At 40.4% G+C, this 15,868-nt stretch overlaps 1 protein-coding gene across 2 annotated transcripts; it reads left to right on the forward strand.

Moving 5' to 3' along the window:
* The first annotated feature begins 9,366 nt into the window (after nucleotides 1–9,366).
* c7h1orf52 (chromosome 7 C1orf52 homolog) lies at nucleotides 9,367–13,316 on the forward strand. Of its 2 annotated transcripts, XR_015101486.1 has the most exons (4): nucleotides 9,367–9,800; nucleotides 10,370–10,580; nucleotides 11,184–11,285; nucleotides 12,017–12,137. XR_015101486.1 is itself a non-coding variant. In XM_086116684.1 (3 exons), exons 1-3 carry the CDS (start codon nucleotides 9,498–9,500, stop codon nucleotides 12,169–12,171), a joined length of 669 nt encoding a protein of 222 aa, XP_085972810.1. In that variant the 5' UTR covers nucleotides 9,367–9,497; the 3' UTR covers nucleotides 12,172–13,316. The 2 variants fall into 2 exon arrangements, 1 of the variants encoding a protein (XP_085972810.1); XM_086116684.1 differs by lacking the exon at nucleotides 11,184–11,285 and having other exon boundaries at nucleotides 12,017–13,316.
* The last annotated feature ends 2,552 nt before the right edge of the window (nucleotides 13,317–15,868 follow it).

A 15,868-nucleotide genomic window follows, 5' to 3' on the forward strand; every position in this document is an offset into this window, starting at 1 on the left:
ACTTGCCCACTGGATGGTGTTATGTGCTCATTTTTTGCCCCAAGCGGGATTCGAACAACCATCTCCTGTACGCCAAACCGATGCCTTACCAACTGAGCTATCCAGCCGCTATAGTTGGTGTTCTATAGCGGTTCTATATATATAGTTGGTGTTCTATATATATATATATATATATATATTTTTTTTTTTTTCCCCTGATCCGCTTTATCCATTTTCTGATCCGCTTTATCCTCACAAGGGTCGTGGGGGGGGGGGGGGGGGGTACTGGAGCCTATCCCAGCTGTCTTCCGGAAGTAGGCGGGGGACACCCTGAATATAGTTTTATATATATATATATATATATATATATATATATATGCAGTATATATATATATATATATATATATATATATATAGAGAGAGAGAGAGAGAGAGAGAGAGAGAGAGAGAGAGAGAGAGAGAGAGAGAGATGCACATGGCAGAAGAAACAGCATAAGGGTTCAATGTTTTGTTAGTCTGTCAGAGAATAATTAATTTTAACATGTTTATGCTGGCGGCACGGTAGTCTTTCTGAGGGTATAAATTAGGCTGCATGATGGCTGTCAGAGATGCCTTGCCCAGGGGACTGCAGCTTTATGTAATGGAGAATGACATTAATAGTCGGTCATTAGTCATTCATATTTTACAATGACATAAAATCATAAAAGGCTCACTCCAAATCAGTCATGGCATTTATTTAAATAGTAGTTGTTGTGGTTTGAAGAAAACATTTTATAATACCACAATGTGCAGTGATATGTCTGTATGGACGGCACGGCAGTCCAGTGGTTAGTAGGTCGGCCTCACAGTGCAGAGGTCGTGGGTTCAATCCCGGCTCCGGCCCTCCTGTGTTGAGTTTGCATGTTCTCCCCGTGCCTCCATGGGTTTTCTCCGGGTACTTTGGTTTCCTCCCACATTCCAAAAACATAGATGGCAAGTTAATGGAGCACTCTAAATTGTCCCTAGGTGTGAGTCTGAACACGGATGGTTGTTCGTCTATGTGTGCCTGCGATTGGCTGGCAACCTGTTCAAGATGTACCACACCTACTACCCAAAGAGAGCTGCGATAAGCTCCAGCACACCCGTGATTCTAGTGAGGATAAGCGAATTAGAAAATGGATGGATGGATGGATGTTTATGCTCGTAATCTGTCACAAAGACATTGATTTTTACAGCTCTCATTTTAAAGTAGTGCAAATCAGTGCCTCTGCAGAGCAGATGGTTTACATTAATAAATCTGACCGTGCCAGTCAACTGAGCAATCAAAACTCATCTTGTTTGTGCCTATGAGAGTTTTTCATTGATTTGTGATGGAATACATCTTGAAAATTGTCATGGTTCTGTTTGGTTTTGTTTCTGTGCAGGGGGGAACGGAAGGCATTCCCTTCAGTGCCACGCTTGATCCGTGTTGTCATCATCTGTCTTTAAAAGAACTGCCACGCCGACAGCTCTATGTCGGAATATTCAACCTTGCTCACCACTCTCATACAAAGTGATTGTGTATTCTAGACATTTTTGATCTTGAATCAGAGTTCTCTTGTCACGTTTTGCATTTTGCTCTCATAAGTACCATTTTTGTGTGTTTTCAGCTTGTGTGTTTCTCGGCTTCTTGTTCACACAATTGGATTTTTCCTGTCCTTTTGTGACAAGTGATTTTGCAATATTATTTTTCCTTGCATGTTGCAAGAGCTTTTTGTTTGTCTCCTATCCTTGTTCTTTGTTCCCAGCATCTTTCATTTTTTTTCCTTCATGAACATTTGTGGTCAAATCTTATCCTTGCGTACATTTGGGAGATCAGATTCTTTTCCGGGTTATTCCGGAACTCTGACAAAAATGTTTTTCTTAACACCACATGCATGTCTTGCCTGCTGATCGGTGATTATTATGACCTAAGCCTGTCCGTTTTCCTCATTAGCTGTTTTACGGTCACTGATTCTTCATTGCATGTCACCCCTCTACATCCACAAAACTTCAGGTTAAAGGTAACCTTAGTGGCACAAGCCAGTGGCTAACGGAACTGCAGTACTTTGACAGGCTGTTTAAAGTCTGTATTTACACAAACATTCACTCACTCAAACAAAGGGAGAAGGGTAACTCAACACAGCTCTCCTGTTTTTTGAGTTAGGTCATGTGTCATTGTCAGGCTGAGCCACGATTGGTCGTGGTGGTGCATAGAACGTCTTGTCTCGAAATCTTTGAACTTGACTTTCCCTCAAAAAAAAAAAAAAAAAACCCCTCAAGTGTTAGTGTATGATGGTTAATGGGGGGAAAATAATATAGAACATGTTTTTAACTCATTCACTCCCAAAGACATATTTATATGTCGTTTCACACTCCACACGTTCAACCCCAGAGACTTAGAGTAAAATAAATAAATAAATAAAAATGTGGTCGAGAATTGGCTGGTACTGAATGAGTTAATTGCAGGCGGATTAAACTTGGTACAACAAGATTTTGAATGGCGAGACTCAATAGACATGGAGAGGTGTGTTTTTTCACCTACATGGGGAATTTGTCACAACATGATCAAGTTCTCTGGAGATTGAAGTAAGAAATAAATCAAAGGAGGCATCCATTAGCCTGCAATGCAATGGTTATTTTGTTTGCCTGAACTTCGGTCCATTTCAGTTGTACATCCTAGATATCATCGCGCACAATCTAACTGAGCTCTCTGGTTGTTGACCATCATAATCTTCCACTTGAAGCCTTTGAACAACTTGAAGTCTGTACGGATAAAGAATCATCACTCTCCGAAGAACACGCTGAATCAAGCTTTCGCTCATGCTCAATTCCAGTGTATCCCTTCACAAGAGAGTCTGGCTGCAGTACCCCATTCTGAGCCCCTCCTTTCCATCGCCGACAGTGCCATTCTCAGCCCCTCCCTGCTCTAAGAGTTGAGTGTTTTCAACAGTAATTGTAGAGGCATGCCTTCTGCTGCGCAGTGTGTCAAGAACAGCCCAGAGGAAAAGAAATGGCAATTGAAAGGTGTCTCATTTACTTCTCCGACACAACTGAGGTTTGCGTGATACCAAACTGAGAGTATAATTTCAGGTATTGCTCCGGTCTCTCATGTTTTTCTCTTGAGCAATAACACACACTTAATCTTAATTTTATGTCCTTTAGAAGAGATCTCAACAAGCTGAAATGTATTTCTCAGTTCCTTACCTGGTGTGTCCGTTTATGATCACGGGCAGAGAAATCTCTCTAAGAACTCAACATACTCTTATCTGAACTTCGGTTCATACATCCCCATCCTAAACTCAGACAGATTGACCAATGAAGAGCTCACCACACCATTAGAATTATTTTAATTCTCAGACTGATTTTCTTGTGTTAGATTAGGCCTCTTTGGCAAATAATTAGATAATGGGACTTACATGAATTGTTCATTGCTAGGACATTTTATTTTGTTGAAAGCTCTCTCTGCATTCTTATTGCATTATAATCTTATTGCAATATTTTGCATACTTAGTTTAGTCCAGTTAAAACCAGTTAAGAGTTTTGTACACGTACAGTATAAGAAATGTTTAGACTGCCACCCCTGCATGGGCATTGACTAAGGCAGTGTAAGAACAGGGAATCATTTTGGACTGGTTGAAGCATCTTCCGCTTTTGTGGGGTTGATAAGGCTTCACAGCCGTGTGTCAGTCTTTATGATACGGTGAACCCTCACGATAACGCGGTTCACCTTCCGTGGCTTTGCCGTTTCACGGAATTATTTTAGTGCAGTTTTTTTAATGCTTTGTTTTTTAAACAGTGAATTGTGTTCTGCATCCTGATTGGCTAAGGGACTGACCAACGTGAACAGTCTCCGCACCTCGTCTCTGTACAGCTTGCCAAATTTACATTTGCAAATTGTTGGTCTTTGGTTTCATTGTATCAGTCAAGGAGGGGAAGCTCAATTTCGGCCTACATCATAAAATGCGTTTCGGCCTACATATAAATGTTTATTTATACGTGAATTCTACTCTCCGTTCCTTTGAAAAAAAAATGAAAATGATGCCTTCACCATAAGATCGGTGATTGGCTCATTTCGCTGTCAATCAAAAAGAGATTCAGCGTTCGACAGATCATCCAATCATCATGCAGAAAAGCTGAGCGTCCGGGCCAGTCAATAAACGACCACTGTCCACAGCCTGACACTGAGGCATGTGACACACTTATACAGCCTGTTTACTATCATAGCTCACACATTCCGTTTTAAAGTGCTTCCCTCAGCCCTCTAGATTCCTAGTCTTTGCCCGTGCCCTCGATGAATTGTCCACGAAACGAACTCTGAATGAGAATAATGACAACGACAAAAGATATAGTGCAACAGCTCTGATCACAAGCAATTGCAGACTGCTGAGCGCTAACAACTTCCGGTGACGCAGGCCACGTGCCACCGTAGGTTAAAGATTTACCTGCGTTATTTTATTTTTTTAATACTTTTTGTGAAAATGAGACTGATATGATGATTAGGGTGCAGTGTACATTAACACAAAAAATATACACACTTTTGCAAATTCACAAACAATTGACTGTTTAGTCTCCCTACCAAGCACTTTCACCTGCATGCATCAATACGACAGAAGCCAATGTGGAGCATTAAAGACGGGCATTTCATGTATTTGAGGATATTATTTAAGGAATGAGTTGCGCCTGCAGAGAAGGTCTTGAAGACCCTGACGGAACGCCACTGCATTAAACTAAGTAGAAACCAACATGGTGAACCACACGTAGAAGAATGATATACAGTACAAACAAAAGCTGCAAAGCCCAAGATGGCAAATGTTTAATGGCCTCTGGTTTGTCTTAATGATATATATATATATATATATATATATATATATCAGTGGTGATTGCTCTCGGACTGCAAAGGAAGCTCGGCTTCCCCTAAAATGTCAAAGAATAAGTGATCAAATATATGAATGTAAATTTCATTGTGTGTAAATGTATGAATGTAAATGTCATTGACTAAATATGCGCTACAACGTGCTCAACTTTTGTTCCGAATCAGCTTCTTCTTATTGGGTACGACGTGACTTCCTTCTCATTCATTCCCGCAGCGGGCAATTGAGGGGTGTCAAATGTACGGCCCGCGGGCCGGATCCGACCTGCAAAGGAGTTTAATCTGGCCCGTGAGATGATTATGTAAAGCAGGGGTGTCAAACATACAGCCCGCGGGCCAGAACAGGCCCGCAAGGAGGTTCAATCAGGCCGGCAGGATAATTTAAAAGTGAAAAAAATGCACAAAAGACACAGAATTCATATTTTTAATAACGTGCAATTCATTGAGTATCCGCTAGGAGACACTGTTTTGATCAGATCAGAAGACAACAGCAGCCTCAGTCCGTCACTGAGACAGACCCATGACAGAAGACGCTATCAATAGCACTCTCACATTTACACATTTAATAGCACTCTCCTTAGTTTGTAAGGTGTAGGCAGGGATTACATTTAGATTTTATATGCACGTGTAAATGGTTTAAAACTTCCTTTCTTCATAAATCTCGTTTAATCTTAAAGTGCATAACTATATTTTTCAATACCAATTACTTGTTAAAGTTTGTACAATCAGTGGGATCAGTTGCAATGCATATACTGTATGTGAATGATAAAAGTAAATTGCACAGTAAATGTTATGTGCTTCATGAAATGTTTTGTAAAAGAAATGTTCATTAAATTCAGTAAATTAAATGTTCCTAATGTTCTTGTGCTTCTTTATACCAAAACAAAGAAAATATATATTGTTTTGGTTATTTATAGCAAAGTATGGTATCATTTTAAAGGTCCGGCCCACTTGACATCAACCGAGGCCGTATGTGGCCCACCATGTGAAATGAGTTTGACACCCCTGCTTTAAACGGTGGACGCCGAGCGTCCGCAAAGAGAGTCTATTGCCCGGAGGAGTCCAAATGCGTTGAACGGAGACGAGTCATTAGATACAAGCTGGTTTTTGTCCCGCCCACGGACGCTCGGCGTCTCTGGGAGTCTATGGACAGTGGGCGTGTATCGGTCCGCCCGGACGCTGAGCTTTTCTGCATGATGATTGGATGATCTGTCTGAGGCGGAATCTCGTTATGATTGACACCAAAATGAGCCAATCACTGATCTTTTGGTGTAGGCATCCGTGGGAGCATTTTTCAATTCTCATTCTGTTCTAAGTTGAACTGGAGACTTATAAAAATGTCGAATGGCAACACGCTCTTTGTTGAAAACGACTAGCGACAGATTAATCTTTTATTTCTGGTGTGTTTTATTGTAGTTGCTTGTGTTCGCAGACTGACTTATAGCAAGAACCTGGAAAAGACGCCTTGTTGGTATGCCAGGGTCACAGATCATTTTCTTGAAAAGGAATGGAGAGTAGAATTCACGTAGAAATAAACAGACACATTTTATGATGTAGCCCGAAATTGAGCTTCCCCTTCTTGACAGACCAGCATCCGCCACTGATGTATATATATGTAAGGAAGTTAATAGTGAATTTTGTTTCATCCTATAGCAAATACAATGAAGAGGCAATGGTAGGATGCCCACATACTGTATCAGCAGCTATCAATCAGAGCTGGGGCCAGGATGCCTTTTTTAAATGAAATGAAAAAAAAATCTTACTATATCTTATTTGTCTTTACATTGTCTTTGTGTTGTAAACCACACAGAGAGCCAGATCACACACGTACAGGCATGCAAGGAGTTATACAGAGTGCAAAGGGCGGGCAAGCAGTATTGCACCACTTGAGCTGGGGGATTGGGATGGTGCCTTGCTCATGTGAGGAAGAAACAGATGGTTTTATAAGGATGAATTCTTGAACATTTGTAACAGTTTGACATTTGTGAAAAGTAGCCTATACATTTGTGAAACAACATAGGAAGGCACTTGAAGTCTTCCCGGAGTGTACAACTCTGGGAGATGAAGAAATGATAACTATTCGAGTCACTAGATCACTAGTTGAATCCATTTAAATTTAACAAATTTAACATGTGTCCTTCCATCAAGCAAAAATCTGTCCAAGTGTACCTAGATGTAATTATTTTCTTTCAATGTTTTTGTGTTCATGTATTCAAATGCTCCATGAGTTAAAACTTGTCATTGTGCCACTATATTATTGCACACGTTTGTTTGTTTGTTAGTGAGACACAGATGGCAATAATACATATTTTTATTCTATAACATAATAAATCTGTCAATGAGGGAGATGAAGAAAGAAGGGAATCAAACAATTCCATAAAGCAATGTTGAGATCGGCATATATAATGCCTAGCTCCCAAGCAGAAAAGAAGAGAAGAGACAAATACTTTCCCATAAATCCGATCACACCCTCAGGATTTGTTCGGACTGGACTCCCAGTAAATCTTTAGGCACAACAGCCATGCATTCATGCAGACAACCTTCAAAATGCTAAAGTGCATATGAAGCCTTCTGTTATGAAACATGAAGGGAGGGAACGGACGGAAGCAAGAGAGAGGAATGCAACGTGAGCAGTGGCTATTTGGAATAGACTTAAGATTTATGTGTCCTTGATGCTGTGCTTTGTCAGGTAGAAGTTTGACCTCTGCACAAGGCCAAATGCTGCACCCTCTCAGTCTCGCCGACTTTCGAACATGAAAGAAACATATGACATGTTGACGGTTGCTTGTAGCTACTTGAGTGAAAGACCAGGTGTCAGTACAAAAACTGGTAAAACTACACAACTTAAATACTTAAAAAAAATCAACTTGTACTGTACTGCATGAATAGATGTTGCCTTTTTTGGGAGCCCTTTCACTGACTTCAACTTTGTTTTGCTTGACTACACAGACATCTAGTGGCCAAAAAGTGTAGGCGCATCTAGTTTATTCAATTACCCTGTTCATAAGCAGATGCAATTGATCAAAAAAGTATTTTATTTATTTTTATTGGACTTAATAGTTCAAGTAAAAATATTGAACCAATTACACTCACACATACACACACACACACACAAATAAAGACAACAGCCACTGGCCACGGTGTTTCGTTCGTCATAGGGCTATTACAGTTTGTCTCTGTTGGTTTGGCTCATTTTTTGAAACAGAAATGACATTCTCATTATAACTTGAACAAATCTCCACACCGCCTTGCAATCTTTCACAACAAATTCGAATTTCTCATTGATTTCATGCAATTTGATGAAATCAATGTCCAATGTCACAGTGATCTTTCAAAAGGGTTTTCAAGTACCGGTACAAGTAGCCTACAGAGCACAATGAGCCCACATTGAGCACATTCTCCAAATAAATAGATCTTGCGTGTCTATGCTTATTAACTGGTTCTCAGTGGATGGCATATTTTGTTCTCTCCAAAATATGCCATCATCATTTACTTGTATACGTCATCATTTACACAATACTCTGTTCAATTGTCAAAATTAGTCAAGCACATACAGTAATACCATATTTGAATTACTTGAATTTTTTGATAAAAGTTGATGGAGTGCACCGCACTCTCCTATCCTCAATTTGGTTGGGGAGGGATGGCGTTACACCAGGGTGGGCTGTAAGACCTATCAGAAATATGTATCGCCCCAGTTAAGACCCTCCAGCATTTTATTTGATTTTTTGAAAATATACTGTATTTTAAAATCACTCCAAATTCAGTGATTTAACAAATACCCACAAACAAAATACTCTATAATGAGGAGAGCGACTACGAACAAGAAAGAGAGACCTATAACATGGTACTTGGGCAAAAGCGGTGAACAAGAGCAATAGTTCGACAAGGGAGACAAAATGTCAGAGTCCTTTAGTGGTCCCTTGCTTAACAAGACAATGTTGATGTAAATTATATTTATTGAGTGATCAATTAACTTCCCATGCATGCTTTTGGAATGTGGGAGAAAACCAGAGTACCCAGAGAAAACCCACACAGGCACGGGGAGAATAACTCCACACAGGAAGGCCGGAGCCAGGAATCGAACCTGGGACCTCTGCACTGTGAGGTGGATGTGCTAACCAGTCTACCACCATTCTTCCCATAATTATTATTCTGGTGATGATGATTATTATTACTATTGTTGTTATCATGACTCCATTTTCAACACCCCTTATCCTGAACAGGGTCACGGGGAGTTGCTGGAGCCAATCCCAGATGAATTTGGGCAGAAGGCAGATTGTGTGTGTGGTATTTTTTCTATATTGTAGCAACATAACTGACATTTAAAAAAAACAACGCATGAAAATAGCTTACAAATACAAATCAGAGAGCTCAGATTTTTTTAAACGTGTTCATACGGAAGCAATAAACCTATGTGGAGCAACGGGTCCTTTGCCAGACTCCCAGTTCAAACGGCGCCCAGTCTTTACGACAATCTTTACGACATATAAGAACAAACCACTTTGCGACTGTATTGGAGGTTGATTCAAAATGGAGTAAGGTTATGAAAACGTAAACGATTGAGGATTTGTATTACAGTAATCAACATTGTGTGCAATTTACCTTCAATGATCCATGTGCGCAAGAAAATACCTAGCCCGACACAATGACTGAAGACAAGAAGACAGGCTCTTTAGGCTTCTTTGCGAGTTACGACGATTTGAGCGACAGTAGCGACTCGGACGAAGAGGCTGAGCGCCGCCGGAGAGATCCGAGACACAAACCAGAGACCGAAGCAACCAGAAGTCAACCGAACTCTTCCGATCAAGAAAGCAAACGAGAAACCAGTGAAAATCGTTTGCCTAAACCAGACGTGCTCTTTCACTCGGTGTCCAAACCAACGTTTCTTTACAATCCTCTGAATAAGGAGATCGACTGGGATAAATTGACGGTGAAAGCTCCCGAAGAGGTAACTTGAGCTGTGAGATTTAAATTGTCATACGATCTATTCATAAATTAATCAGCTACATCTAATGACCCGAGGTCCAGGCACACACAGACGGCAGATACAATATGAGCAACAAGATTTTAAAGGACAATGAGGTGGCTCTCGATCAGCAATTCCCAGTCCTCTGGTTGGTTCGTCTGAGCAAAATTGGTTCAAGTAAACTTTGATTAGTGAGAACATCGCTAGTGATCTGCACAACTAACAAACGACTAGTACCTCGGATGAGTATGATGATTTCATGCTTTGTGGCTTTATTAGATAAAACGGTTTCTAAACTGGTCCAAATAATGTATTTGATACAGCTGCACAGTTTTATACTGCATTTTTGAATAGTATTGATGGTTGGTTTCTATAATTGCACTGTGACAGTAGTGATAAAGAGAGGTGGATTAAGTCAGCGAAGAACCCACTGGAAAGCCCACCTACCAAATGTACTTCTTTCATTGATTATTTGTATTTAAAAGAATGCTTTAGCAGTCTGCTCAATATGTTTCTCCATTGTTCATTCTGCTTCCCTCTGCTGTTTTCAGGCACCCAAGGAATTTAAGCCATGGATGACAAATGCTGTGCCCCCACCCCAAAGTTATGCAGCAGAGCCTGAGAAGAAGAAGGGACCTCCTCCGGGTATGGACATGGCCATAAAATGGTCCAATGTGTATGAGGACAATGGTGAAGATGCACCAAAGGCTCACACAGGAAAAGCCCAGTTCCTTCCACCAGAAGAGCAGCATGTTGACTCAGGTCAGTACACTTTGTTATTATATATGTGTGGAATATGTATGAAAAGACAAATTGCATGTGCCAATATGGTAACATACTGTGATGTTTGTAGTGTAAGGTGGAACTTTTTCCCCCAAGCTTTAAAGCAGTTAATCGCGGACCATTACCATGATATCTATACAAATTGAACCTGATGACAGGGAGAGGAAAATGGAGCAAATCATTTTTACGTCTAAACATAATTTGCTGTATTTGCCATTATGGTGAGAAATTGTATTGCAATTTTAGTCTTTGCTGGTCTAGAAAATCTGTGAAACCAATTCATTCATATTAGATGTGGGTGCTGCTACTCTTCCTACTTTGAGCTCTCAATGTCTGTACCACGACTTGATAACAGGGATGGCAATTTTCCACGGATACGCGGAAATCCGACGTTTTATTTCTTAAATTGATCATTTTTGTGAATCGTCTAAATCCGTTGAGAAAATTTTAGGGGGGGTCAGGTACCTTATCGTCAAGTTTTCACGAGCTCTCCCGATCGGTCTTGCCATCTTCCTATTGTAAACAGCCCTGCGATTGGACGTGTATGATGTCTTACTTGTTGTGATTGGTCGCCCCGTCCAGGCCACGCCCCTTTCCGCATTTTTCATCACTAGCCATTGCCATCCCTGTGATAAGGAGAGAATATCACATGAGTGCCACCCATCAATCTTTGACAACTTAAAGGTAACGTTAATGTGCTTGTGTATTACGACAAACAAAGACTAAACTTATCTCCTCTGCAACATACAAAGATCTTAGTCTTTTATTTGAGATGTATCACTTCAACAATACAATCCACGAGAGCATTTCCGACTCTCCTATTACACAGGGCTTTGGGGTCATCCATAGGCGGGGTTTGGCCGTGTGGAATATATAAGAAAAACTACTTTGCCAGCATATGATTGTTGGCCTGCACTCATTAGCCACATTGTTAGGTACAGCAGCTAATGAGATCTAAAGTGTGAAATTGTACCTCTTCAAAGATATTAAAATGCTTGTGACACTGTCTGACATTTTTTTGCAACACTGACATTGTCTAATTATAAGTGCAAATCTGTACACTCTTACATGAGTACGTCACTTACGGTGTCAGGCAAAGTTAAGTGTTAGTGTCTTAAGAAAGGCAGCATTTATTATACTGCGATTGTATGAGATGGCTAGAAATTTGGTGGTCGTAGGCTGCTAATGAAGTGGCTATGAAGGGACTGGTGAAGAAACAACTTTGTTACAAAGGATTGGCAAACTGCCAGCAAAATGCTAATGGCGGCAATAATGAAAATATCAAAACTCACCCAACAGCTCTTTAACTTGAGAGACTTGAGCGCTTGTGTTGGCTCTGTTTTTGTTGAATATTGTTGACTTTAATCATTTTAAATTGTTACTGTTCCACTGCAACCCTCTTGTTTGCTGATTAGATGAGGAGTCCAAGACGTCACCTTCGTCAGCCAAGAAACGTAAGGTGGAGAGCTTCCAGCAAAAGGAGAAGCGGAAGAGAGACATGGGACAGGCCACGTCTGACAAGAGTTTTGTTGAAGAGGAAAAAAGAATCCTCAGACAAAAGATTGAATGAAATCCAAAGTTGCCCCAAAAAGAAATCGGTTTCATTATGATCATTATTTTTATTAACTTTTTATGTTTCATCAGTAAAGAGCACATGGGGCATTTAGATTGATGTCCTGAATCTCAATTGGACTGCAAAGCGTTTGAGTGCAACTGGACTAAAGTGTCTTGAGTGATGTAATTTATCATGGTGTTTGTTCTCATGTTAGCTTTATTGTCTTGGTGCACAAATGCAGCCCGCTCACCATTTTTAATACTACCGGTACTCTTCTACTTACATTCACAGTGACAGGCTGTCTTGAGCCAATTCATAGTACTCCAAATAGCAGATTTTGCGTCACCTTTCCTTGATGCACCAAACGTGTCGTTTCAATAAAATTGTTAAGAGAAGGTAAATAATTTGTGGGTTTTGCTACAGTTGTGGAAATTGTAGCAAGTATTTGTAGTCCTAGTGAATAGAAATAAAATAAAATTATTTTTATTTGTATTTCATTTTCAGTTACATATCATGAGCTGAACAAATGTTTGTGTAGCGGTCTGTGTGTTTTTATCACAGGTTTTACAGAATTCAGTGTTGTACAATGATCCCTCGCCACTTTGGGCTTCAAGTTTTGTGGCTTCAGTGTTTCGTGTGTGGGTTTTTTTTTTTCAATATTAAAAAATAATTACAGCCATATCGGCACCCATATTGCGGAAAGACATGTTTCATGTTGACGTGAGAGAGCAGGTTTCCCTTGCACGCTGAACAAAAAGCTGCAGCTTGTCGGAAATGGCACCATTAATAGAGACACATTGCTTTCACGCGGCGGCAGGAGGTGGGGAGAGGGTAGTCCAAAGCCTTGACACCGACAGCTCAGGTGAAGGCTAAAATGACAGCTGAAACTTTCAGCTCAGTCAGTTTTTTTCTGATAATAAAAAAAAGAAAAAGAAACCTTAAACCTATTTAAACTCCCAGGAATAAGAAGACAAGGTGAACGTCATAGGGCTGCCCATCACCACGATTTTCTCCGATTTAAAAACCTCATTCTCCTCCAGCCTACGAGTCAAGTGAGAGCTACCTCCTATGCCACCAACACAAGCCTCTTCACCTCTCTCAGAATGTTCATGAATGTTCATTACTGTGTAAGGTTTTCTCATTAAAGAGTTGAGTAAATACGTGTACTGTTGCAATCTTTGTCGCAAATATGTAAAGTAAAAAAAAACTTTACACATTTGATACATGCCGATACCTGTGAGGTTGCCTGCAATAACATCAGACAATGAGTCTGTCAACTGACTGTAGTCTCAGATTTTCACCAACAGAGGGTGCTAACATTCTGTGGAACAGTCGTGAAATCCCATTTCACGTTTAACTGTATGCAAACATTCCATCCACATACAAACATGAAAATTCCTAGAGTCTGGGGGTCGCAAATCCTAATACACGGGGTTTCACTTTTCATGAGGGGGTGGGTCCGGTAGGAATTAACCGCGTAAAACGAAGGATTTTTATATTTGTCGATTCTACTGCCAGAAAGAAATGTGTAGCGCTACTTTTTTCACCAGATGGCACCATTATACCACTCCAAAATCCACTGCCTTGTGCTGTCGGAAGTCAGACAATTTGTATGTTTGCATAGTTTTCTCCGAGTACTGCAGTTTCCTCCCACATTCCGGAAACATGCGTCGTAGGTTGATTGAACCCTCTAAATTAGGGATGTCAAACGGCCACATTGTAGTTACGGTTTCCCTTGGAGGGCCGTTATGAATTTTGGGAAACCATATAAATGTTTAATCACCTCTACATGTTACATACACAGCACAGAAATGGATGGATAACTAGTTTTAAAATCAGAAGTCAAGAATAATGACTGTTATTGTGGATTACATGTGACAATTTGACATTTTGGTTCAGACTTTAGCAAAAATCGTGGAACTTGACATGCTTGTTTTGTTTTCGCAGGCCACGTAAAATGATGTGGCGGGCCAGATCTGGCCCCCGCGCCTTGACTTGAAACCTATTCTCTAAATTGTCTTTAGGTGTGATTGTTAGTGTGAATAGTTGTTTCCCTATGTGTGCCCTGCGGCTGGCATGGTAACCAGTTGAGGGTGTACCCTCCCTACCTCCCATTGACAGATGGGACAGCTCCAGGACACCCGTGAAGACTGATGGATGAATGGATGGATGGATGATCTGCCCACCCTTATCAATGCACTAGCTCGCTTCAAGTAGAAAAACGTTTTGTGTATTCTGTCTCTGTCAGCAAAAAGAAATGTAGTTTCCCAAATTTCATTGTATGGCATTTGATAGACTGAGCATTTTTACCATATGTAGGTGTGCGCACACAAATTTATTTTTTGAATTATCTGTGGCCACTGGAGCAATTCTGCAAGCAAAGAAAAAAAACAACCCATCAACTTAGAAACAGTTAGGCAATCACGTGAATGCTTCCAGCCTATCTGTCATCATAGGTAGACATGAAATTGCTTCTGATAAGATTCCAGCTTCCAGGAATTTCCAGCTCTTGTCTGGAGTGCGTACCCACAGATTGATTGTATCAACCATGTTCAGACTGAAATAACCAGAGAAGTCAAAGTCATTATAGTTGAAGTCCTCATTCCACTTGCCGCTGAAAATATGTTGGATATTTGTTTTGAAAATCGTATTTAATCTCTCAATAGAGACATTGATTGGTAATTTTTTTTTCCAAATATGACACAGTTTGGGGTACACCAAAAAAGCTGCATACCAGATATTGCATTCATCTCTTTTTTTCCACCCACGGCATTCGATACGCCTGCAGAGTTCGAAATCTGTGAATGTGTGAAAGTGTTCTATCATAATTTGGACTCTTGGACGCTTGGTTTCATTCACCAACAGTTGATTTGGATTTGATTTGATACACTCAAATTCTGAAAAGTTGAATCGTGTTTATTATGTATTCTGCTATTCTGCCCCCCCCCCCCCATTAATTTATAGCAGCACTACACACATGAGTTGCCCACCTGTCTGTTCTGAAAATAGGCCATCCATAATGGGATATTGTCATTTCTTAGAAATTCTGTTAAAGTAATCTTTTGAAAAAATATAAACACACATTGATAGAAATAAAGTGGTGTATGTCATATATTTCTTGTGTGTGTGTGTGTGTGTGCGTGTGTGTGTGTGTGTGTGTGTGTGTGTGTGTGTGTGTGTGTGTTTTAAATGAGGTGGGGGATTCAAAGTATTCTGCTGGTGGAAACCACAGCCCTGGGTTCACATTGGATATAAAAATGAAATACTCAGACATAAGCGTAATATTATAATTTACTGTAATAATGTCGTACAGATGACAGACGGCAGCAGAATATTTCCATCGTGGTTTCCCCGAAGTTGAGCATTTTTCCACGTATCCTTTTAACAATGCTGCGGTTTCAGAGTTAGACTAACATAGAGACGACTCAATTCATTCCAACACAAAACCACTTCATGTTTTTTTCATAATTCAGGAGCCCGGCAGTCTTTTGCCAGAAATCACAACTATTGAAATCATACGCATATGCAGAATTTTTTGGCGCAGCCAAGGTGTAAAGGTGGTCCGGTTTGGTGGTTTTAGTATTGCATCTATGCTTTTCGCAGATGATGTGGTCTTGTTGGCTTCTTCAATTCTCACCGGAGCAGTTCGCAGCCGAGTGTGAATTGGTTGGGATGAAAATCAGCGCCTCCGGACATGAAACAATGGTCCTCA

Source organism: Hippocampus guttulatus, chromosome 7 (assembly GCF_054856545.1).
Source record: "Hippocampus guttulatus isolate MCC_2025c chromosome 7, RoL_Hgut_1.0, whole genome shotgun sequence".
Classification (NCBI taxonomy): Eukaryota; Metazoa; Chordata; class Actinopteri; order Syngnathiformes; family Syngnathidae; genus Hippocampus; species Hippocampus guttulatus.

Bases quoted from the DNA above. Each gene is read 5' to 3' on its own strand.
- c7h1orf52 (XM_086116684.1), top strand. From the start codon at position 9,498: ATGACTGAAGACAAGAAGACAGGCTCTTTAGGCTTCTTTGCGAGTTAC. The intron at 9,801-10,369 runs GTAACTTGAGCT...TGCTGTTTTCAG, and splicing joins CGGTGAAAGCTCCCGAAGAG to GCACCCAAGGAATTTAAGCC. The intron at 10,581-12,016 runs GTCAGTACACTT...TTTGCTGATTAG, and splicing joins AGAGCAGCATGTTGACTCAG to ATGAGGAGTCCAAGACGTCA.